Below are 23,683 nucleotides of genomic sequence, written 5' to 3' on the forward strand. Positions count from 1 at the left end.
TTTACAGCAGTGTTGTAAGCGCTTGTGGGCATGCAGCGGAGGGAAAAAAGAAAAGCAAACAAGTGACCTTGAAGCACTCTCAAGGCTACAATTACAGAGATGCCTGAACTCTGCGGTCACTTTATTGCTTTCTTCTCCCTAATGACCCATGTTCTTTACCAGGAAGAGCACAAAAATATGACAATGTGGGTGTGAAGAAGCTGCACTGCCAGCAAGGGCAATGGGATAGAAAAAAAGGTCTAATAGCAAAACCTAAAGTGTAAAGTGTTAACCAAGAATGAGCATTCACTAACCATCCAGGCTTCAGGTCACATATAGTCAATATGTATGACATTCAAAATTTTTTTTTTTTTTTAAATAATTGAACAATGTATAACCCTTTGTACTCCCTCCACAACAGTAGTGTGAAAGGAGCACATGCAGTGCCACTACATTAAGTCCAAGTCTCCATGCACATGTTCATGTGCTTGAACGGCCATATTCTGGGCCAAAGCACATGGGTCAAGTGGAGATGGGAGGGTTGAGCGCTCCTCAACACTCCCATCTAAATACAGATTATTTTCTCTTTTGCAGTGCAGCCACTCAGTTCAGTCACAAAGTGTCTCACCGCAACATGAACAGGTGTAATATACCTCGATGCCACCCCCCCTTCCCAGAGGCCGACACCGCCTCCTTCCCACAAGCCTAGACTATAGCAGACGCTGCCTCTTTCCCACAGCCTAGACTCCTTTTAACCACACTATGGCCGACGCCGCCTCCTTCTGACCACACTATGGCCGACGCCGCCTCCTTCTGACCACACTATGGCCGACGCCGCCTCCTTCTGACCACACTATTGTGTCTCACCGCATCATGGCCAGGTTTAATACACCTTTATGGAGTCCTAGATCTGGTCAAGTCCCCAATAAATTTTATTCTGGTCAATTGTTCTTAATAAACTTGAGATCTGCCTTCTAAAAGTAACTTCAGTTGTGGCAGGGACCAAACGCATTGATACTTTATTCTGGTCAATATGAACATTATTATCAACTTTGTTTGCATACAGTCTTGACAGAAAAGGACTTCTAGAACTAAATAAATATTTTGTGTAAAAATAATAACTACACTACTGCACAAATGTTTGGGTTCATTTCCTTATTTTTGAAAATAAGGAAAGGTAACATTAAATTTAACATTTACCACACTAACACTCCCTACATGTTAGTGTGGTAAATGAGTATTCTACCTGCAAATGTCTGCTTTTTAATGGAATATCTACTTTGGTATATGCATGCTCATTTTCACAAACCACCACTCCAGTGGTTTAATGGTACATTGTGTTTGCCAACTATGTAAGAAGGCTAACGGATGTTTAAAAAACCATTGAAGATCCTTGTTCAAGTACTCTAGCACAGCTGAACAGTTTGACCAATTACAGAAACAACAAATCTGACGTTCCTATGAGATGGTTGAGAATATAAAGCTTCACATGTGTTCTATGAAACAATAGGGGGGAGTCCCAGCTACACAACTAAGAAACCGGACAAGTACATTAGAGACTCTAGTTTGAGTAACCGACGCCTCACAGGTCCTCCACAGGCAGCTTCATTGAATAGTACCCACCAACTGTCATTGTCAACCTTTTCAGTGAAGAGGTGACTCCGGGATGCTGGTAATGGTGCTGGTAAATTGGGAGACTTGTACAAGGTCAAAGGGATTTGGAAAAAGGAAAGCGACCACTCCATTTTGCAACACCATGCCATACCCTATGGACAGGACTTGATTGCAGCCAATTCATCCTACAACAGGAGAATGTCCCAAAGCACCTACAAATAATGTATGAAGTATTTAGAAAAGAAGCAAGCAGCTGGTATTCTATATGTAGTCACCAAATATCAACCCCAATGTGTAGTCACCAAATCTCAACCCCAATGAGCGGTTGTGGGAGCAGCTTGACCATATGGTATGTAAAAAGTGCTCATTAAGCCAATCCAACTTGTAGAAGGGGCTACCTGAAGGATAAGGGAAACTTTCTTCAGATTACCTCAGCAAATTAACAGCTAGAATGCCAAAGGTCTGCAATTCTGGAATTGCAGGAAAGAGAGCATTCTTTGATTAAAGCAACGTTTTAAGGAGAAAATTGTTCTTTCAAATGCAAAAAAAAAAAATATTTAAAACCTTGTGAATGTCTTGACTATATTTTCTATTAATTTTGCAACTTATTTGAAAAAGAGCATGAGTTTTCATGGAAAATACTAAATATTCTGGGTGACCCCAAACTTTCGAGTGTGTATCCACAACATACAATGGTGTTCTGTCAATTTCATTCCTTACAAAAAGCAAGGGTCAAGGAAGAAACATAGAAACATAGCCAAATCCAAGAAAAGTAGCAAGTATCCAAATATACTCCACAGAAGAGTTAATTGTCTTTTGCGCTCTCAAATTATACACATGTAAAATGCTACAAAAAAAATCACAAACAGGAAGAAGCCCAGTGGTTTGGTTTAGTAAAGGTTAAGATCATATATAGCCAGAGAGAAAATTGTACTTTTGAATGTGACACATTGGAGATGAAGATAATAAATAAAAATCTAGAACACATTTTCATTTATTTGCCTTCTGAATACAAATGAATGCTGGAGCAGTAACACCGCAGGGTTTGGCTGGGTCATAGGTTGGCATATGTAACAGCCGGATTCTAAATTGACAGCAAAGTGGCTATATCATTTTAGAGGGCAGCACTTATTGGCAATTATATGCTAGGCTCACAATAAAGTAAGTGCAGTGAGCACTGCCAGACAGGCCGCATAGTGCTGCAGTGTACAAGTCATTTGCTTCTAATAGTAAACTGCTTATATTTATATCGTTTTTCATAGGAATTTGATGTCATTGGCCATTCTGAGTCACAAATACAAACATGTTTATACCATTTGTACAACAACATTCGTTAGGATACATTTTTGTGAACATACATTTGCCATGATACATATGCTACTGCCTTCCTAAGACTGTTCTTCTCACCCTAATGACGTGTAGTTGTATCACTTTTGACCACACAATTCACACATTGCAGGGCATCAGAAACCAGAAGCCATATCGGAGTTATCTGGAACTGCAGGGGCACCTGCAAAAACGAAGCCATAACATTTTTTTCGGTCACCAAATCAGTACTGCAGGAGAGCAAAAGTCCTGTGCTGTAGGAAAACCTAAAAGGTAAAAGCAAAAAAACTACAGCACTCAGGAAGTGAGATCTTATGATCTGTACTCTTAAAGGGGTTGGCCACTCTCTTACACAAGTTGCTCATATCCCTTGTGGATAATCCTTGAATGTTAAAAGAAATGATTCAGCAGTCATGCTACTTTAGTTTCGTACCATGTGCACACCCCTCCATGGTTCTTTGTTTACATATATGAACTCTGTTGAATAGTAGTAGTTAGTAGCTGTAGTAGTATAATTATGACTCATCTCGCACCCTCGTCCTCCTCTCTCCAGTCTGTCAGTGAGGACAGAGTGTGAGGAGAGAGACATGGCATGGTGGGAAAGGCAGCTTTTAAAACGAGAAAAAGACACAGGTCTTCATTGAAAAGTGGCCAACCCCTTTAATTTACAACATACAAAATGAAATGAAATGGTTGCATCTATTAATGGTGGGAACTAAAGTGTACAGTCCTGTCTACCCAATCATGACACTGCTCATCTCCCCATCGTGCAGGTTATTAAGAGTTTGCCACTTTGTTCCTATTAGTGAAGATGTAGCACAAAATCCAAATATGTATATTTTAGTTTTTAACAAGAACACTTTGCCGATCTGTCACAAGAGAGTCTGCTTATTTAGAAATATGACCCATGTTTTAGTAAAGTCTGCTGTGGGAGACATTTCTTTTTGTTAACTTGACTTTTTTTTCATATAAAGTCAAACCTGTGATTAGGGAGAATGCAATGATGTTGGTTTCCATGGAAACTAGGATTAAATATAACATCTAGCAACTTTGAAGCGGCCCAGAGCTGTCCATTAGCAGGTATTAAAGCACACACTATTCTACATCTGCAGAGGAGTTTCCCCCAGCATACAGCATTGCCCAGAGTGGGGTTCCCCCTCCTGTAACAGGCATGAAAATAGCAAGAACCATAAAAGAGGAATACCCCATATCAATGCATTAACAGTTTTCTAGCCAATATCCCGGGCAGAAATGATAAAACATAATAGATAGAATTCCCTCTCATTTTCAAGGACACAAAGAACTATAAAATGCGGACCATAAAAACCTACTCTAACTATTGCAACAGTTTTTAATGCATATGGAAAATGATGAGTAACATGTCTAATACAAAATAAATTATAAAGAAACTCTCACCCAGAACAGTGTAAATGTCTGATGTAAAAATGTAAGAAAAGGGAGATTGTTATTTGACTAGATTTGACATTTTTTATTTCTTTATTTCTTTTTAAATGGTGATAAATATTTTACTGCAGGAAAGGTGGTTTAAAATCAAGCATGACCGTATTGGGGCTGTAATGTGGATTGTCCACTATTTTTCATCAGAGGGGAGTGAAAAGCGCACCCAACCCTATCTGCACAAGGCGCTTCCTCAGCAGATAGGACAGAATTCTTAAATACACAAAGGATAACACATTCTCTAATTCACTGTTATTAACAAAAAGACAGTATTTCACAGTATTTTCTCATCCCTGGTGTATACAATTTCCGATTTACCCCTGCCACACCAGAGATGCCCGAAGCAGCCGTACTCTGAAATCTCCATATAGATGAACGGGGCAGCCAACCCATGCAAGTCCAGCTGCTCTGGTCATCTCGATATGCAACGGGGGTACATCGGACCCACGTTTTCGTCCCATTACTGAGATTCCCACCAATCAACAAGTTGGGACAACCCCTTTAATATATGCAGATTTTGAGTTTTGTTTTCTTGTGACACATTGTACTTTATGATAGTTGAAAAATTTGGTGCGATATGTCTTGCAGTTATCAAAATTTTTAACGAAATTTGGTAAAAAAAAAAAAATGGACCATCTTAAAAATTCAAAATTTTCTTTTGCTCACACCACCAAATAACTTGAAAACTAACACTTCCTGAATCTTTGCTTTGTGCTGGTATGGTTTTTATGCGTCATCTCATTATTGTAGGATACTAGGGGCTTAGAAATTTCACATTTTCATTAAAATCACCAAAATTCAAGTTTTGTGGAACCTGCTCAGCTTTCAAGTGACTGAGAGGTTAAATAATAGTAAAACCATAACTTACCCAATAATTGAAAGTATACCCTTCAATGTAATGAAATGACTTTTAGGACGGTTGCCAACCCTTTAATTGTTGCACAGGAAATAAAACAAAATGCAGCATGCTCTGGGGGCTGGGAAGGGGGGGGGGGGGGTGTTGGGTCCAATCTAGGAAGGGAAAAAGGCACATTCCTCTTAAAAGCCATGGTCATGCTTGTAAGGGGTCAACAGCCACATTTGGAGGCGCTTGTGCATGACATAAATGTACTGCACAGGTCAGGAAGTCACCTCTGCACTTGTTAAGGGACTGGATTCACTAATGCAGCATTGTGATTGGGATTTAATTGGGGTTGGTGCTGCAGGTTTTAACCCCTTAAGGACGGAGGGTTTTTCGGCTCATTTCTCGCTCTTCAACTTCAAAAATCCATAACTTTTTCATTTTTCCGTGTACAGACCTGTGTGAGGGCTTATTTTGTGCGTAACAAATTTTACTTTCCCGTAATGTTATTTATTTTAACATGCCGTGTACTGCGAAGCTGAAAAAAAATTCCAAATGTGGAAAAATTGAAAAAAAACCGCACGTGCGTCACGTTCTTGTGGGCTCAGTTTTTACGACTTTCACTCTTCGCTTCAAATAACACGCCTAATTTATTCTTTGGTTCGGTGCGATCGCGGTGATACCAAATTTATATAGGTTTTATTGTGTTTTAATACATTTTCAAAAATTAAACGAATGTGTACAAAAACGAAAAAAAAATTTTTGCCATCTTATGACGCTAATAACTTTCATACTTTGGCCCACGGAGATGTGTGAGGGGTCATTTTTTGCGAAATGAGGCGACGTTTTCATTGCTACCATTTTGAGGTCTGTGCGACATTTTGATCATTTTTTATTTAATTTTTTATGTTATGTAAAAAGGTGTAAAAGTCGCATTTCGGACATTTGGGCGCCATTTCCCGCCTCGGAGATCACTGCCGCCTGTAACCGTTTTTATATTTTGATAGATCGGGCATTTTGGGACGCGGCGATACCTAATATGTTTGTGATTTTTACTGGTTATTATGTTTTATATCCGTTCTAGGGAAAGGGGGGTGATTTGAACTTTTAATATTTTATTAATTTTTTTTATTTTTTAAACTTTTTTTTTTCACTATCTTTTAGCCCATCTAGGGTACATTAACCCTAGATGGTCAGATCGCTGCTACCATATACTGCAATACTTCTGTATTGCAATATATGGCATTTTTGCAGCACATTCATTACAATGAGCCACTGGCTCATTGTAACGAATCTGCAGCTGCCAGATAGCCTCGTGTCAAAAGAAGACACGAGGCTACCATGGCAACCAAACGCCGCCCCCCGATGACGTTCGGGGGCGTGGCGATCGAAAAAAAAGATGGCGGCGCCCGCGCGCCGCCGTCTTTTAAATGCCGCCGGCGACTTTGCCGGCGGCAACGGGGGGGTTAATAGCCGCAATCGGTGCTAGCACCGACCGCGGTTATTAGCGGTGGGGGTTTTATGCATTATGCAAAAACCCCCACCTCTGTATGAAGAGGACTCAGCCCGTGAGCCCTCTTCATACATCCCTTATACCTCTGCGCCGTAGAGCTACGGCGCAGAGCGTTAAGGGGTTAAATTTGAACCAGGTCAGTTATTGTTGTGGGGTATTTTTTGCTTATTTTATCAGCAGTGCTGGGATTTTTTTCTGTGTTTGTTACCTGCTTTGCAACAGGTGTCCTGAGCAGCACTTTTTCCAATACTGGAACCTGACATGCCTTCAAGTCAATTTATCTGAAAGCTGTATTTACGACCTGTATCTACGAGCTGTACCCCGTTTATCCTCAGATTCGAAGCTCTCGCAAGCAGGGCCCCCATTCCTGATGTTCCATATGACAATTTTATTACTTTTTAATGTCATATTTTATTTGTATATGTTCCCCATAATCCGTAAAGTGCTACAGAATTTGATGGTGCTATATAAATAAAGATAAAATATTATTTCCTTGGGTGTTTTTAAAACCGTAATAATAAGACTGGGCTATTAAAAAAAAAATAATAATAAAATTAATTACAGATGTGCCATCCCTTTCTTGATGCCATGTGAATTTGGCTGTTATAGGTTGTGGGAAATGCTTCTATTTGTGACAAACATGAATGTACAGAATGTGTAAAGCTCCAACTCCCTTTGTAGAGGTGTGACTAGCAGAATCCAGGTAGCACAATGCTCATCTCATCAGATATCAGGTTCTAATGCAAAGATATGCTATAAAGGGCATTTGGTTATGAGCGACACCACATCCTGGCATTCCTGTGAGGAGCTTCTCACTAGGGTTAAAACTCAGACATGATGTAACATGCTATAAGAGTACAGGAAACACAACTTTAGTGTTGTTGAGTGATACTGCTTAGGTTCCCCTTAATTGAATTAGAAGCCAATCATTTGGCATGCAGACAGTTCTGAATTCTATTAGGGATGAATGAGTCACACTGGAGGCTGGAAGAAAGAAGAGGAAGAAATACAATAAAGAAAAGCTGGAGAGCACTGCTGCAAAATCAACTTGAACAGAGATGACAAATTAAAAGGAAGCTTTGCAAAACTTACAATATTGCCATCTGCTGGTGCAGACTGTTACAACAGCCTTATGTTATTGGCATTCCAGAGCCAGTGAAACACCTTATTCAGAGTAACATTCTATAAGCCACGTAATCATAAGAAAGAGAACAAAAAGCATCAAAGATTTTTTTTCTTTTTGCAAGGCGCACAGCCAAGAACCATCACCATGTATGTCAGAAGGATGCAAAGGGTTAAGGCTAATTCTGCGCATCAACATCTTCCTGGAGATTGTGCTGCCAAATACTACGCAAGTCAATGATCATATACGTGGGGGGAGAGCTCCTAGAAACACTCTCCTCTTGGCCACTCCCTCGGTGGGACACTACCGTGGCTTCATACGGTCTTCTTATGAAAGGAACCCACTACAGCAGCAGCTCTTACAAGAGGTTAATTGCTCAGCATAATGTTTTCTTAACAAGGCTAATTCTGTACAGCGGAAAGCCAAATGATTGTGACTCATTGCAGAAATCCAAAAATTTCAGATTGTCCCCCTTAAACTGAATTTGCATAAAAATGCAATCCAATTATAGAAAGTAAAAGGAATTTGTGAGTATCAGCAGACCTTATAATTGCTTAATTAAGGCTGGAAACACAGGGAACACAGTCACACCAACGTCTGGCTGATTCATTAGCACCACAACCATGGTAGTGCAAACTTCTTGCCTAAAACATACATCTCTCCTAATCGGGTCATATTCTTTGGAAAGGATGATCAGTAGGGATTTGCCACCTAGCTATATAAATGAACAACACCTCCGGTATCTGAGCAACCATCCGTCAGCCCCGTAAAATGAATTTGGCCTGGAAAAATGCACAGCTCTGCGGATGCAGCTAGGAAACCAGACTTCTGCAGTGTGCGAACAGCCAGGATATGAAGAACCTCAGCCCTCAACACCGGAATAATAACAACTACACCGGAATTATATAAAGGGAATACTGCATCAACACAGCTTCAGGCACAGCCGCTGCCCACTCTCCCGGGCATTCTGGAGGGACATAAACCCTCTCCTATTGCAACACTCCTGCCAATGCATGGGATGGGAAGTTGTTGCGTACATGTCCTTCATGGGAGTAGCTACCTGGTGAGATTGATCACCTCACTAGGAGGTCTGTAACTTCGTAATTGCAGCGTGAAGCCACTGCCTGGTAAGGCAAGAGTTAACATGTGAGATGTTATTAACCAATGATATCCTATTGTAAAGCGAGCTGGAAGCCAATTGGAGAGTGCTGCCACCTCACTAGGGGAGTAAAAGAAAAACCCCTTGTGGGTGTAGAGTCAGAGTTCCAGTAAGCAAAGTGAGAAGCAAGCCCCAGTGTGCAGTTACTGCAGAGCTGCCATCCAGACACACTAGCAGGAAGTAGAGGTGTCTCAGGCCACCCACCTTCCTCCATCACCCAGGGATTCCTATAGACACCCCAGGGGTTGCCACATGGAGAAACCTCCATCAGCCTCCCCCTGTATATTTCTTGCACACACCACCTGCTAGAGACCTGCAAGGCTGTAGGGCCGATCCTGTGGCCCCAATACCAAGCACCAGGCCACATAAGCCAGCCACTCCAGTATTCTGGGCCATGGCTGTCTGCAGCCACCAAAGAAAGGCTAGGCCCCAGTGAGGGATTTTGCACTGTCAAATCTACAAAAAAAAACAAAAAACATTTTTTGGTCCAAAGTTTGGGATAGACAAACACACATGGCCTACAAACGCAAAGCACTACTTTTAGAAAATAAATACACAGTAATTGTAATGTAATAAACAGGGAAGCCATTTTCTCTTTTACATCTTGAAAAAGAAGCAAAAGTTAAGCCTCTTTTTAATACTACAGCAGGTGTATCATCCTTTTTTTGGCTAAAATAAGATGGCAGAAGATCTGGTTTCCCCAGTATCATCCAATGCAAAAATGGACCGCATACAGACAAATGTGGAAACTACAGAAAGAATGAGCCCTTAATGGTTCTAGGCAACAGTATCCTATTTCTGACTGCATACATACACAGTTGGGAAGTATTAGGAGGATTAATATAGCAGGGGCGTTGTGAGGGCCACACAACGGGTCCACACATTGCGCTGCATTTTTACATTACCAGCAAAGTAAATGGGACTACCATCTACTCCTCCATCTACTGTAGAAAATCCCTACAAACTAAATGCTGCATATTTCCTCCATGTTTTTCATTCTTCCTAAGGTATAGAAAAATATACACAATGTGGACATACCCTATAAGATTCAAAGCTTGTAAACACTATGCCGAAAGCGGAATGCCAGTATCACTAAACGTCATTGGACATATTCAGTCGAATTATCACTTACTGATATTTTTAGAGCGTACCGATATATTATGTCCAACTGTAAAGCAGTCTTTATTAGAAAAACAGTCCTTAGAAGAAATACTACTATTGACTTTGCTAGTTTTGTAATCAAATAAGAATATAGTAACACTTGTATTGGTCCCTTAAACACCAGCAGGTTCCATCTTCAGGATATGAACTTATTTATTTCCTTTCTAGATGTCAGATCAGTCTACAAGTCCATTACTGTGAACCATAGGGGTTGCTCTAGAAGACACTTTGCTGTGTGACTTCTCAATTTAACCTTGGAGCCTATGCACAAGTCCATAGAAACACACATCACCTGTGTGTGATCCACACTTGTACGAGAAGGCACTTTTTTCATAGTGTTAAAAATCACAGCCATAGACACTCCATGCCACACAATGGTTAACAGACCTCTTTCCCACAGGAGAAAACTCACTCAGCAGTTGATTGAACAGATCACCATGTCCTTTCTCCTCCATCCATTCCCAGTGCCCAGAGGGGAGCTATGAGCAGGCAGATATGAGTAAATAGCTGCACAGCAAAAAATAAAAAACATCTAGCTAGCAGCTGGGTGCCAAGACAGCAGAAATATTATACACTGGAGGAGTAAGACTGAGAAACAACACAAAGGGAGCTCACAAACCCAATAAGGGAGATCAAAATTAGAGAACATCACACAATTTCCTAAATGTCACGGTCATTGTGTAATCCTAGATGTATATATCCTGAGTAAAATAGCAATACTTAGGTTTAGAATATATACAGTTCATTAAATAAGCTTCAGAATACAAATATAAATTAGATTATTGTAAAGAAATTAGAGACCACTTTCAGATACACGCAAGTTATTGGTGTTGATCTGGTACCTGGTGGCAATTTTTTCATAAATGGAACCGTCACCAGGAATGTCATGTTTAGTTGGTTTTAAAAACATCATTTTCAACATTCTGAATAATTTCAAGGGGTATTCCATGAATATGAACATCTAATACAAAAACCCATAATGCTAGTAATAAATGAATATAACAAAACTAAATGCTATGTCACAAAATGGAGCTTAAAGGGAACCGGTCACCAGAAGGCAGAATTTCACTGTTGGCAGGACAGTCGAATTCAGGTAATTTGTTTTTTTTAATTTCTCATCAATTAAATGTCCAGCAGCCTTCCCTCACTAATAAAATGTCCAACAGCAGCTGCACTTCATTGATGAATTGTCCCCAGCACAGCCCCCATTATTGAAATTTACAGCAGCAGCCACCTCTCACTAATAAAAATGTCCAGCATCCTTTCCACAACTAATGAAATGTCCACAGCAGAGCTTCCCCCATTTTTCGATGAGGGGAGGTTGTTGGACATTTATATATATTAACTTAAAAAGAGCCAAGTGACCAATCCAGGGTTCCCAAATTCTATGTAGTTTAGATATATTACCATTGCCCCATACAATCATTTTTTTGTGGCTATATAACAATCTCTTTATAAAAGTCTTCTGTGACCGTAACTAATGAGCTTTCTCACATGCATGTTAAAAACAATTTTGCCAAAGTTATTATCTTACAGGCTAAAATTATATGCAGCATGATGATCCCTGCAAGATCTAAGGACAATAGAGCTATGGTCATTGTACCACTTATATTTCTACCCAGAAGATTCAATAATAGGTTGAACACTTCCACCCAATACTCCTGTACACAAGAGCATTCCCACAAAATATGTGATAAAGAGCCCCTTGTCCCACATCCTCTCCAACATTTAGCTTATGAGTGATGGAAGATTCTCTGTAAGACATCTTGGGTTCTGTAAAACCTCAACATGACTTTAGTTGCCATTTCAACATGTGGGCAACAATGAAGTGCTTTATTATTATGCTCAACCATTTAGTCTACAATATTGTCCTCTGCAGGCCTATTCCACAGCTTGGAAAGAAATGAGATTCATGAAAGCATCTTGACTGAGTCTATTTTTTAAATATGGACACAAGCCTTGGTTGACCCTCTGAATTTGATCAAGAAGCTTCCATGAATAAAGTTGTTTTACTTCTTCATAGTGTGTGATATAGTGTTGCTGGTGGGTTTTTGCCGTTAATATAAGGAGATACCAAAACTTGCTTAATAGTGAGAAAACCCTTCTTCTGCCACCTCACCCCCTGTATGTCTGGTATATCCTTTTCCACTATATCCTTGCATCCGAAGAGGCTTAGGTCAGTGGGGAGATGTCATCTGGGAAGGGTTTATCTAGAAGGGCAGAGTCAATAACTTTTACCAGTTTTTCTTGTTGTGGTAAAATCAGGTGCCTTCGCTTCTACGCGAGAATTTACAGTATGAACATTTTTTCTGCATATTGGGAGGCTTCAGAAAACGGGATATTATAATGTGCCCTTTTCTGTAGCCCCTTGGTTATATAAACAGAAAACAGAATGAGTAGCACTACCAGGAGGGGCTACAGAAAAGAGGGCATTTTAAACCGGGGGGTGCTTGAAATGGCAAATTACATGGGTTGGGGTTAGCTATAGGGTATTTGTGGGACGACCAATTTTTTTTCCAAGGGACCATGGTAAATGGGTTACCAAACCCAGTCCCTGGAAAAACATTATTGGGTGCAGCCGGTCCCCGGATACAAAAAGGTTGAGTACCACTGCTGTATACCTCATTATACAAAATATAACTTTATTTTAATTTATGCAGCTTAACACTTTTCATTGCTTACTATCCTACATGTATACTATGGCCATTTGATTTTAACCCATTAAACTAACAACCCCATCAGGTAGGGTATGCAATGCCCTTCCTAGAATTCCTCATTATGAGAAATCTCACCTGTTGACCTAATAATAAAAAATCTCCTCTAGGGTCATGTGAAAATGCGTAGAGAAGAGTCATGTTTTGCCTGCGAGTCGTCAAATTTAGAAGCTAATGGGAGAGAATCATCTCCGCCACGCTATCTTCTTTGTCATTTTATAGATAAAAATCTCATCTTTCAGATCGCATCAGACCTGTGGTACTGTGAGCTCCCGAACCAGAAGTACAGGAAGTTGGAAATGTGAGCTAAATAAAGTTCCTGCCCATTTCTTTAAATGCCCCACAGAACCAAATGCCAACAAATTTCCTTTTAGATCTCAATGATTCAGCTCCAGGCTATTACGGTCTTTAGAGGCTGCTATAAACGTAACCACTAAATGGTATCTATCTTGCCATGGCTCTAGTAATAAGAAGTAGAAAAAAAGCTACATTCAAACAGACAAGAAAAAGTGATATATATTAAAGTGTTAGTATGCATCTGATTTACATTAAAACCGGTTTTTAAAAAACAACAATACCAGACAGGTCAATATAATAACTAGTCCTGCTTGAAAAATTGTGTATTTTAAACCAAAACTTTAAAGAAATCCAAAAAACAACCTGCCTTATTCTTTTTATGGATGCTCCCTACTACCAAATATGACAACGGAATAAACATCTGTGTGCACACTTTTCATTATATTCAGCATGTAAAGCATGGAGACGTGACAAGAATGATTGGTTCAGTTCTCAATTGGTCCCAGGATGGCTGCTCTTAAGGAATGCTCCGCGGACAGCAATACATTCAGATCTAATTGAGGCCTTTGCTTTTCAGAATAAATGAGGTTTGAAGCGTGTTTACTTTTCAACACAACAAAAGATCAAGCATGAATGTGCAACATCCCTGCCAATGCAAGGCAGAGGAATTGTTGCGAATAAGCCCCTAATATGTGTGTTCCCATAGTAGAGAGTCTGATCAGCTCCTCTGCAGGACACTATACATATGCTTAGGTAATATTGCAGCGGTAGATACTGCCTGGATAGGCAAGGGTTAATGTTATTTAATGTTATCATCCAATGATGTTCCACTATTGTAACTGGAGTGTGATTGGATTAACAAGACCCTTAGTCAGGGGAGGAGTTAAAACAGTGAGCAGAGAGGAAAGTTCCAGAACTCCTGAGAGGAGGAGGCAAGAGCTCTGTGTAGAGAGCACACCATACCTACAGGACTGATACTGAACAATAGCCAGGATTAAAGCTGCAGTTTCCAGCATTGGACACAGTTACATTCCAGACTCTAAGGGTTGCCCCAGGGAGAACCAGTACAACAGCCTCTGCCTCATCTTATTTCTTGCACACACCACCCGCTGGAGACCTGCAAGGCTGTGGGAAAGCCCTCCGGTCCCCATACCAAGCAGCGTGCCATTAGCGTGACTGGGTGGCAACCGTCAGCCACTCCGGTATTCGGGGCCCGGCTGCCTCCAGGACCCAAGAAAAGGCTAGGCCCCGATGGAGGATGTTGCAAATGCAATGAACAATTGGGATAAAAGAGTTGTGGGTCCTGCACACCTTAAACTGGATAGATTTATACCATGTGACATCAAATAGTATAATAAGTGACAGCCAGCAAGGGTTTACTAAGAATAGAAGTTGTTAACCTGATCTGCTTTTATGAATAGGTGAGCAGATGCCTAGATGGAGGAGCTGATGTGGATATTGTGTTCTTGGACTCTGCAAAGGCATTTGACACTGTCCCTCATAGACGCCTGATGGGCAAAATAAGGTCTAGTGGTTTGGCAGGAATCATTTGCAATTGGATTGAAAACTGGCTGAAGGATCGTATCCAGAGAGTTTTGGTCAAGGATTCCTACTCTGAATGGTCACCAGTTATGAGTGGTGTAGCTGATGTCTGTGTCTCTCACCTGTATATTAGGAGTATGCAGCATGTCAGCAGATGCAGCACACACACCAGCCATGCTTTACTATACATTACACACAGACATGAGCAGGGGGAGGAGAGGGGAGGGGTTACAGGGGTGACATCACAGCCTCTGACCATATGACCAGCCTCATTTACATGATAAAAAATAGATGATTTTACAATGAATAATGTATGAAATAACTAGATAAAGGCTGGGATGGGATCCTTGTAAACTGCTCCAACAGGTAGAGGTGACAGGACTAGTGGCAGAGACCTGATGACAGGTGTCCTTTAAAGGTTTCCTGTCTTCTAGTCTCAGTTTCTGGATTTGAGTCAGTCCTTGTCATATCTTATACCATGCCCTAATAAATGGCAGTACCACCTCCATGACTTATCAGCATAGGGCAGAGATCTAAAAAGATAACCGATTCTTGCATATTGCACTACATTTTCCAAGATCCAGGTTCCCTTTACATAACCCTTCATGGCCTGACCCTCTCAATAGTTTCTAATATCCCTATAATAAATTTCTGATCATTTTACTCAAAATTCCATCCAAAATATAGTTATTTTACATTCCTTAATCTTTAAGAGAACAGCACGTTACAAAACATTATGAAATGACTCATGACCAGGAAAAACTTAACTACATAGCAACAATATATTTCACTGAATTTTTTTCAATATAAGCTTTTATGCAGGGTACAAAAGTGCCATTAGTGTGTAACATGAGTCACAATCTGGTCACCCAACACAACATGTACTGTATAAGGTAAGTCCAATTGCTCTTATTCCTCTCAGTAAGAAATGGCTGTTACATATGAAAAAGGAAATAATATATTTTTTTTTTATTTGTGTTTTATAGTAGACACATAAAATAGAAATGTGGTCTATAAGAAAATGTGACTATTAGTTAAACCAAACTGATCCCCCCACCATTTAACAGAAAATGTTAAACTCCTCCTCCACCCCTTTGATGAAATCTCCTCCCCAAAAGACCATCCCCCCCCCCATCATAACCTTTTGAAGATGGACAAGCAGACCACACACTTATTCAACCAAAGACCTTTGCCCTGTTTGTGGCCCTTGATTACATAGGACAGAGCCAGGTTGAAAACACATACAACAGATTGCAGTACACAAGGAAACAATGTTCTGGCACATGATATAAGGGGGGTATATTTTATTCCCATGGGGGCCCTTTAGACCCCAATAAGTGATGTGTGTGCCTTAGGAGCCAAGAGTCTATTGCAAAAATTGCTAAAGCAGGAGCAGCAACAGAACAGCGGCCGTAAGTAATGTAAATTAATGTGTATTAGAGTCTTCCCAATTCCAAATCTGTAGTTGAGGCAAATTCCCTCACAATCAGACTAAGGAATTAGCAATTTAACTCTCTGTAGCTAACTTACGTTACTGAAAACACAGTAATTCACAGTCGAGGTTGGTCTTCATCATGTTTTAGCTAGGTACAGCTTCAGTAAGAAGCTTTAGAAGTAACAACTCCTGGTACCGCACATATACCACTATTACTATCCCACCTAGTGAATGAGAATTACCCTTCACCCTTTCTGTAAGGGGCTCTGGCTGCTCATCTATTGAAAAGAAGGCATCACCCCAAGCTAGTTGATCTACATAAAGGGTCAGAAACCAAAATTCTTAAAAGCCTGATATTTAACAGGTAGTCAGAAGAACATTCTCCGTGCCATAGGTTCGCCACCACTGCCCTATAGGCTGAGCAGCATCCACACAGATACTGTTTGGAATAAAGGGCATGTTGAATGAGCAATGAAAGAGGAGTTTTGGAACAGATTATCCTGACAAAATATCCTTGCGATAATCTTTGTGTGAACTAACCAATTAGATTTAGCCAAAGCCGAAATTGGTTTTGCCATTTTTGAAAATATATTTGGAATTATTCCTAGTGGGCTATCTGTCCTATACAGGGACAGTGTGCCAGACATACAGAGTACAAATCTCTATAGGTGCTCTTAAAGCCTAGGTAGTGCATTTCCTTTTTTTTCCATATCATCTCTAACTTTCTGCTGAAATTTAAACACAACTTTGTGCAATCACTGGACTAGACCAGTTCTGAGTAATAATATACGGACAGCAGCAGCAAACCATAATAGCTGTATGTTCAGGCATATGTTACTCATGTACCTAATATTACCATCCCCATGTAGATATGATTAAATTATTAAAAGAATAATGTGCACCAATCTCAGGAGATGTCGAGGAAGCAGAAAGAAAACAGACTAGTAACTGAGATTATAGCTCAGCAGGAAATATCAGTGGTGTCCCAGGTAACTATATTTATTTCTGCACCTCAGTACATGAATGTGAAGGAGGAAGGGAATAACTAAATTGTTGCATCACTCCAGCAATTGACATGAAAAGCACAGGGAAGCGGTAAAGAGCCAAACTGACAGCTAGTACAGCTAAGGAGAACATAAACCACAACAAATTATCAGTGGGTTTCTGGGCCACTAAGCAGATTTTACTACATTAACCCAACAGTCAACATGCCACAAGCAGAAATTAAACAAAAAAGCTTTTTATCTACAGCCATTAAAGAGAATCGCTAAGACTTTTTTTAATTACTAAAATTAACAGACCCTTCAGGTAGGCTATGAAATATCCTTCAGATTCTCCTATATGGGACTCTATAGCATGTAGATACAGACAGTTGAAGTCTAGAACTGAAACTATTTCTGTAGACCACATTCCCAACTGTAGCAGAGTATGAAGTGACATTTCCCATTAAAGCTTTTCAAGGAAAAATTATGTCAATATGCATCAGATGAAAATACAGAGACCACATAAGACTACCAAGTCCAAGATTAAACATTTTGGCATTATCAACACAAAATGATTTTTTTTGGCTGGCTTTACTTGGGTGGGAGTCTAATAATCACTTCCTTGATCTCCTTGATCTCCAACCATTACAGTTCAGACTGATGAGTTTCACTTCTCCCAACCAGACATTGCATGAAGTGGCTAAAAATGACCAGTCAGTCGCACTCCAAGCCATTTTCTACAGTGTCTGAGGAAAGGAGGAAGTGCAGCAGGAAACTCACCATCATCATAGAGGTGACTAAAGTCTGGAGATGGATTTGTATGCTTACTTACCAGCCAGAAGAAAGGTTATAAGGCATGTTTCCTTTGGCATGTAAAGCTTGAGCCTGGAACCGCTGAACACATACTCTACAATTGCTTCTGAACGTCCAGCCCTCTGCAGGAAGGGGAGAAACTGTTTGGCTTTCTGGGTATCCTAGAAAGACAAAAGTTAAGACGTAAATATTAAACAAATCCAAGAATATGCCAGGAAGAAATCGCAATGGATGTAAACTAAAATGCCCCAAGCACAACAGATAATGAAATACATGGTTTATATAAACCCCTGGGTGGTTATCGCTGCAGTCATATAAAGGGAGGTTCCATTGATGGTTATGATATCTTTTGACTATATTAAAAAAGGTCTCAAATAATTTAGACCACGATAACCTGAGCCAACAATCAAACCCACTGTATCTTAAGAGGTATTGGTAAACGACACTCAAAAGTGTTCTTCAGCTCTCAACAGGTTTCATATTCTCACAAAGCATTTCTACCTTTCTGTAATTCGGCAGAGCATTGCATTTTTCTTTGTCTACAGGGATAATCACTCATTTTCAGAAAAGACAGGTTGCAGAAGCCCATTACACCTGCAGTGCAAAAATGCCTAAATATTTGCTTTAAAATATAATTGTGTGTTATAACTTACCTTGCACCCTGACAAAAACCTGGGGTAGTCAAAGGGGTTGGGCTTTGGTTTGGATGCATTTCAAAAAACAACATGTGACTTGTCTGTGTTACTCCTCAGCTAATGGCTCCCACTTTTGTGCTCCTGTACAGCTCCACCCTCTTGCTCCTTCACAGAGCTCACAGTCTGGTAAGCCGACAGTGGGGACGGGAGAAGCTGGACAGGAGCACAAAGATAGGGGCAACCTGCAGTACAGACAAGTCACATGTTTTTTTGAAATGCATCGAAACCAAAGCCCAGCCTCTGTGACTACTCCAGGATTTTGTCAGGTTGCAAGGCAAGTTATAAACACACAATTATATTGTAATGCAAATGCTTATAAAAGGCAGAGAGGCAGATTTGCACTGGAGGTGTGATGGACTTTTACAACCTGTTTTTAGTAAAAATTAGGTCCCTAGTGACAGGTTCCCCAGGTCAAACAACCTTTTTACAGGTATTGCCTAAGACCATCGGAAACGTGTTTTCCAATGGTCTTAGGAACTGAGACATTGCAGGGCAGAGTGGTGCCTCAACATGTGAATCACGACCCCTTTGGCGATTGAATAACCTTTTCACAGGGGTGGCCTGAAACCATTGGAAATATGTATGATGTCACAAGTCATCAGCTTTCAGCTCCCTGCCAAAGAAAATCAGGTGCAGACAGACACATGAAGTCATCACGCATTGTAGCTGGAGTGAAGAAGGCGGCAAGAGCAAATACATACGTAAGTGTGCTTTATTTTTTTTTTTCCATATGCTACTAGGCCATCTTGGTGACTGTTGGCTACCGTCCGTGGGTTAGACAATGTCATGTGCATATAGTGTAGAAGAAAAGGCTGAACTTGCCAATAGCGGAATGTAAAATAGTCCTTTATTGCATACACAGATGTGAGGCCTCGCAGGAAAGAGGACTACACCACTTCCCGTAGAGGAGGCAACCCTTTAGTGCTAAACTGTACATCTTCCTGCCTCTGTATTAGAGGAAAGGTTATACAGGCGGTGCCCTACTTAAAAACACTCGACTTGCATAAGACCCCTAGTTACAAACGGACCACTGGATATTGGTAATTTATTGTACTTTTGTCCTAGGCTACAATAATCAGCTGTAACAGTTATCACAGGTGTCTGTAATGAAGCTTTATTGTTAATCCTGATTCTTATGACAACCCAACATTTTTAAAATCCAATTGTCACAGAGACCAAAAAAATTCTGTCTGGGATTACAATGATAAAATATACAGTTACCACTTACATACAAATTCAACTTAAGAACAAACCTACAGACCCTATCTTGTATGTAACCCAGAGACTGCCTGTACTCTGACTGCTCTTCACTTTTATGACAAATTTAATAAAAACATTTAACGTAAAAGCCCTGATCTTTTTAAATTTTGCACATTTCCCACCCACGGTAAGATACAGACCAGTTAAGGTAGTTAGGTGGGCCATTGAATACATGAACACAAGCCCGAAGAGAAAATCTGGGCTCTCATCATTACCAGGCGCATGTCTTATGTATGTTATTTTTTATTTATTACATTACAGTTTATTTAATACATAGTATACAAGCTATAATGTAAAAAATGTACATGCTCTATTGATATCCTGGTGTTTCCAAAAAGACTACATTGTAGCTGTGAATTCAGTGACCTTGCAGGCCAATGGGAAGGTCCTACAGTCATTCCTTTCTCCTTTCCAGGAAAATCACAGTAGCAGATCTAAAGCTTTGTATGATAACACATATGGTAAAAATATTTTGACAACATAATTTTTAAAAATTACAAGTTAGGACCAATTTGCCAGCAGTAGAGTTACAATGCATTGTGTATTGTGATTATAGCGCAATCCTGAACTTCTCAAAGCAGACAATTCCCTAAGATATTTCATCCACTTCATGATTCATCCTGCTTGTTAACAGGTCATGTTGGGTTCTCACTCTCAGCTCAGTCTCACAGTGAAATTTGTTCATTCACGTTATTGTCCTGTACATACTGTGCCTGGATGATAACATTGTCTGCAGGTTCCATTCAAAGGCTGCCATGCAGCACAAAGTGTCAGGTCTCTAGCGTTTCTAGATTTGTGCAGACTCCTTGTAGAACGTGCGCCAGTGTAACTACTGTATTTTGTACTACCCATTTAGGCAAATGTTTAATGTATTTACATGGAATTCCTTGCTACTAAACATTGCCAATTTAACAATCTTATGAAACACAAAGGAATAGGCTAAAAACACTAATTTGCTTCATATCTTCAAGGGTTCAGACTTTAAACAATTAATGGGGTTGGCCACTATTTTCACAAATTGCCCATGTGCCTTTAATGCCTTAATAATCCCTGAATGTTCATCAAGTGATTCAACAGTTCTAACTACTTCAGGACTGTCTGCAGACTCTCTATGGATCTTTGCTTACATGTGAGAACACTTATAAATAGGAGGCACTGCAGCAGCAGAGTTATGGACCGTGAAAAGAGACACAAAGTGAGAGACGCCATGAAGACAGGTTGTAGCGGTGAGAGGGGGAGTTGTTTATATATACACCGTATATAAGCATTAGAAAAACATTGCTGCCTGTTTCTCAAAACAGCACCACACCTATCCAAAAGGTTTGTATCTAAAACTTCAGCTCAGTTCTAGCCACTTGAACTTGATGCAGCTCAGATGCAATTCCAGCCACAATCCATAAAAAGGCGTAGTACCGTATTTGGAAAAAATTGGAAAAATTATAATCCTGGACAACCCTTTTAACTTGGTAACAAAGACTGACACCAAATATAATTTTAAAATAGTATAATAAGTACTTTACAGAGAATTTAGGAGTCAATAACTACAAATCCCTGCGGCACGGTGATTCATAATGGACTTCTGAAAGCTGTAAATCTCCTCGTACAGGTTCTGGTTTTAGTGATAACAGTGCACAGTATCATTATGCATAGGATAGCATATGGATTATGTGGCGACATATTTAACATATTAAACCAACTATGTTCAATTAAAAGAGATTTTTTTTTTAAGTGACATTAAAATGTAACCAATGTGTGCCTATTTTCTGTTTCCTCAGGTATACAAAATTTAAAGAGTAACTAAACTAAATGGTTATCGTAAACTTTGTAATATACTTTATAAAAAAAAAATGCTCCTGTGTCCATTTTCTGCTGCCTTTCACCTTTATTTAAGCAGTTTTTGTTAATCATTTTTCTATCCTGTTCTCCACTGACAACTGAAAGATAAAAAGGACCCGATAATGTTTCTAAAGACTTGACTTTTTACAGTTTGTGGACAGACTTATCTCTTTACAGAGTAGAATGAACTAAAATAAGCTATAGGTATGCAAACAGTTAAACCTTTTCTTATCTCTATGCTTGTGTACAGGACTTCAGATAAAATGCTCAGTGGGGAAGAAAGGAGCATTTAAAACATACATAGAATTTGCTTTACCATTTGAAGTATATTTCAAAGTTTACTATGATCATTATTATATATTGGCCACATTTTGGGATAACAGAACAAAATGAATCAATTGAATTTGGCAGTTCAAAACGTGAAATTCTGTTAAGACAAGATGTCAGAAGACCTTGTTTCGAAAGGTTTACGCCAGGAGCTGGAAGGAGCCCTTCTTAAAGTGGCTACAACATAAGGCATGAACAGTGTTAATGGCATCTCTTACCACCAGTGGCTCAGCAGAGAAGAATACTTATTTGAGGAAGCATACTAAGATTGTGCTTGTGCTCATAATATTGGGTTTAGTAAAGGTATGGCTTAATTTTGTTCTGAGAAATGGCCTTCAAAAGCATCCTGCACTATACAGTTTGCACTTTAATGCCTCTCTGATCAGACACAATAAGCTCCTCTGCATAATTCACAGGCAGTGTTTGAAGTTCCCCTGCTGCTGAACTGGTTTTCATGAATAAACATCTGGTCAAAAAGAAAAGCAAGTACACATAAGGGCAACGTATGTCGAAAAATGAATTAAACACTGGAGAACATGCTTCATCCAAGTTACTGGTCACAGAGCATTGCTGAGTAATACAATTTACTGGTTTAGGTCAGTGAGTAAGAAATACTTCAAACCACAATTTTGTTTTATACCACATACACTGGAAGTTTGGTATTCTTACTGACAAATGTCATAGTAAGGCTACTTCTAACTGGTGAAGCAATTCAGGCCATCGATCACTACACAGGACAGTTATGCACACAGGACCTAGGACATAACCGCAAGTTCAGTAAATGCCTTGAGGAATACGAAACTCTTAAAAGTTACAGGAGATTTACATTAATTTCTATGGAAACAGGTACATTGAAATGACAGAGATACTGTGTATTCAATCTCATTTAGAGTGGTAGTGCAAAGCATTTATTATTATTAGACTGGTCTAATAAATAAGAGGCTTTCAGACAAATGCTCCAAATGCACACAAAAAGGACGCTGTGCTGAGGATGGGGGACTTGCATACACACAGAATAAAATCGAAGCGGCCTCTTATACATGGTCGTTCCCAGTATGTAAGCACCAGTTCAGTAATATACTGTAAATGACAGTGTCATTCACATCTAACAACAAACAATGAACAAGCAGATGCCAAGAGCTTTCATCAAGCCTCATTTTACACACGGTAAAGAAGATTTCACATGTTTTGCAGCATATTTTGTCCTTCTGGTAACAAGCAGTGATGCATTTAGAACAGCTTTTACATGATCTAGAGAGTGATGGGTCCATTTAAACTGGGTGAAAATAAACGACAATGTTCTTCAAATACAAAATGAAAACTTTTCAAGCATTGTTTCTAGATTTTTCTAGTAGGTATTATGTAGAAGGTGACTGGAAGAAGCCAGCCTGCAATGAGAACCACAGTCATTTCTAATAAAAGTTCTCTTGCCAGCTTTCTAGCACAGAAGACATTGGCTCTCATCTTTCTACAGCCTGGAGATACAAAGTGTTGTTAAGTAATACAAACGCACATTGCCTAATAAACACATGCCAGATTCTCCCTCTCAACAGGAGGCATTGATTTCCCTTTGCCTTCTCTACAGCAATATTTTAACACTGCTCCCT

The 23,683-nt window shown here is 39.8% G+C and overlaps 1 protein-coding gene across 2 annotated transcripts in view; it reads right to left on the reverse strand.

Annotated features, from left to right (window-relative positions):
* Positions 1-23,683, reverse strand: part of SND1 (staphylococcal nuclease and tudor domain containing 1) — a 402,857-nt gene that overhangs the window by 194,018 nt on the left and 185,156 nt on the right. For both annotated transcript variants that reach the window (XM_072147568.1, XM_072147569.1), the window contains exon 15: positions 17,978-18,119. In XM_072147568.1, coding sequence (XP_072003669.1) covers positions 17,978-18,119 — 142 coding nt within the window. The remainder of the gene's footprint in view (positions 1-17,977; positions 18,120-23,683) is intronic.

The sequence above is a fragment of the Engystomops pustulosus genome, chromosome 4 (assembly GCF_040894005.1).
Source record: "Engystomops pustulosus chromosome 4, aEngPut4.maternal, whole genome shotgun sequence".
Taxonomy (NCBI): Eukaryota; Metazoa; Chordata; class Amphibia; order Anura; family Leptodactylidae; genus Engystomops; species Engystomops pustulosus.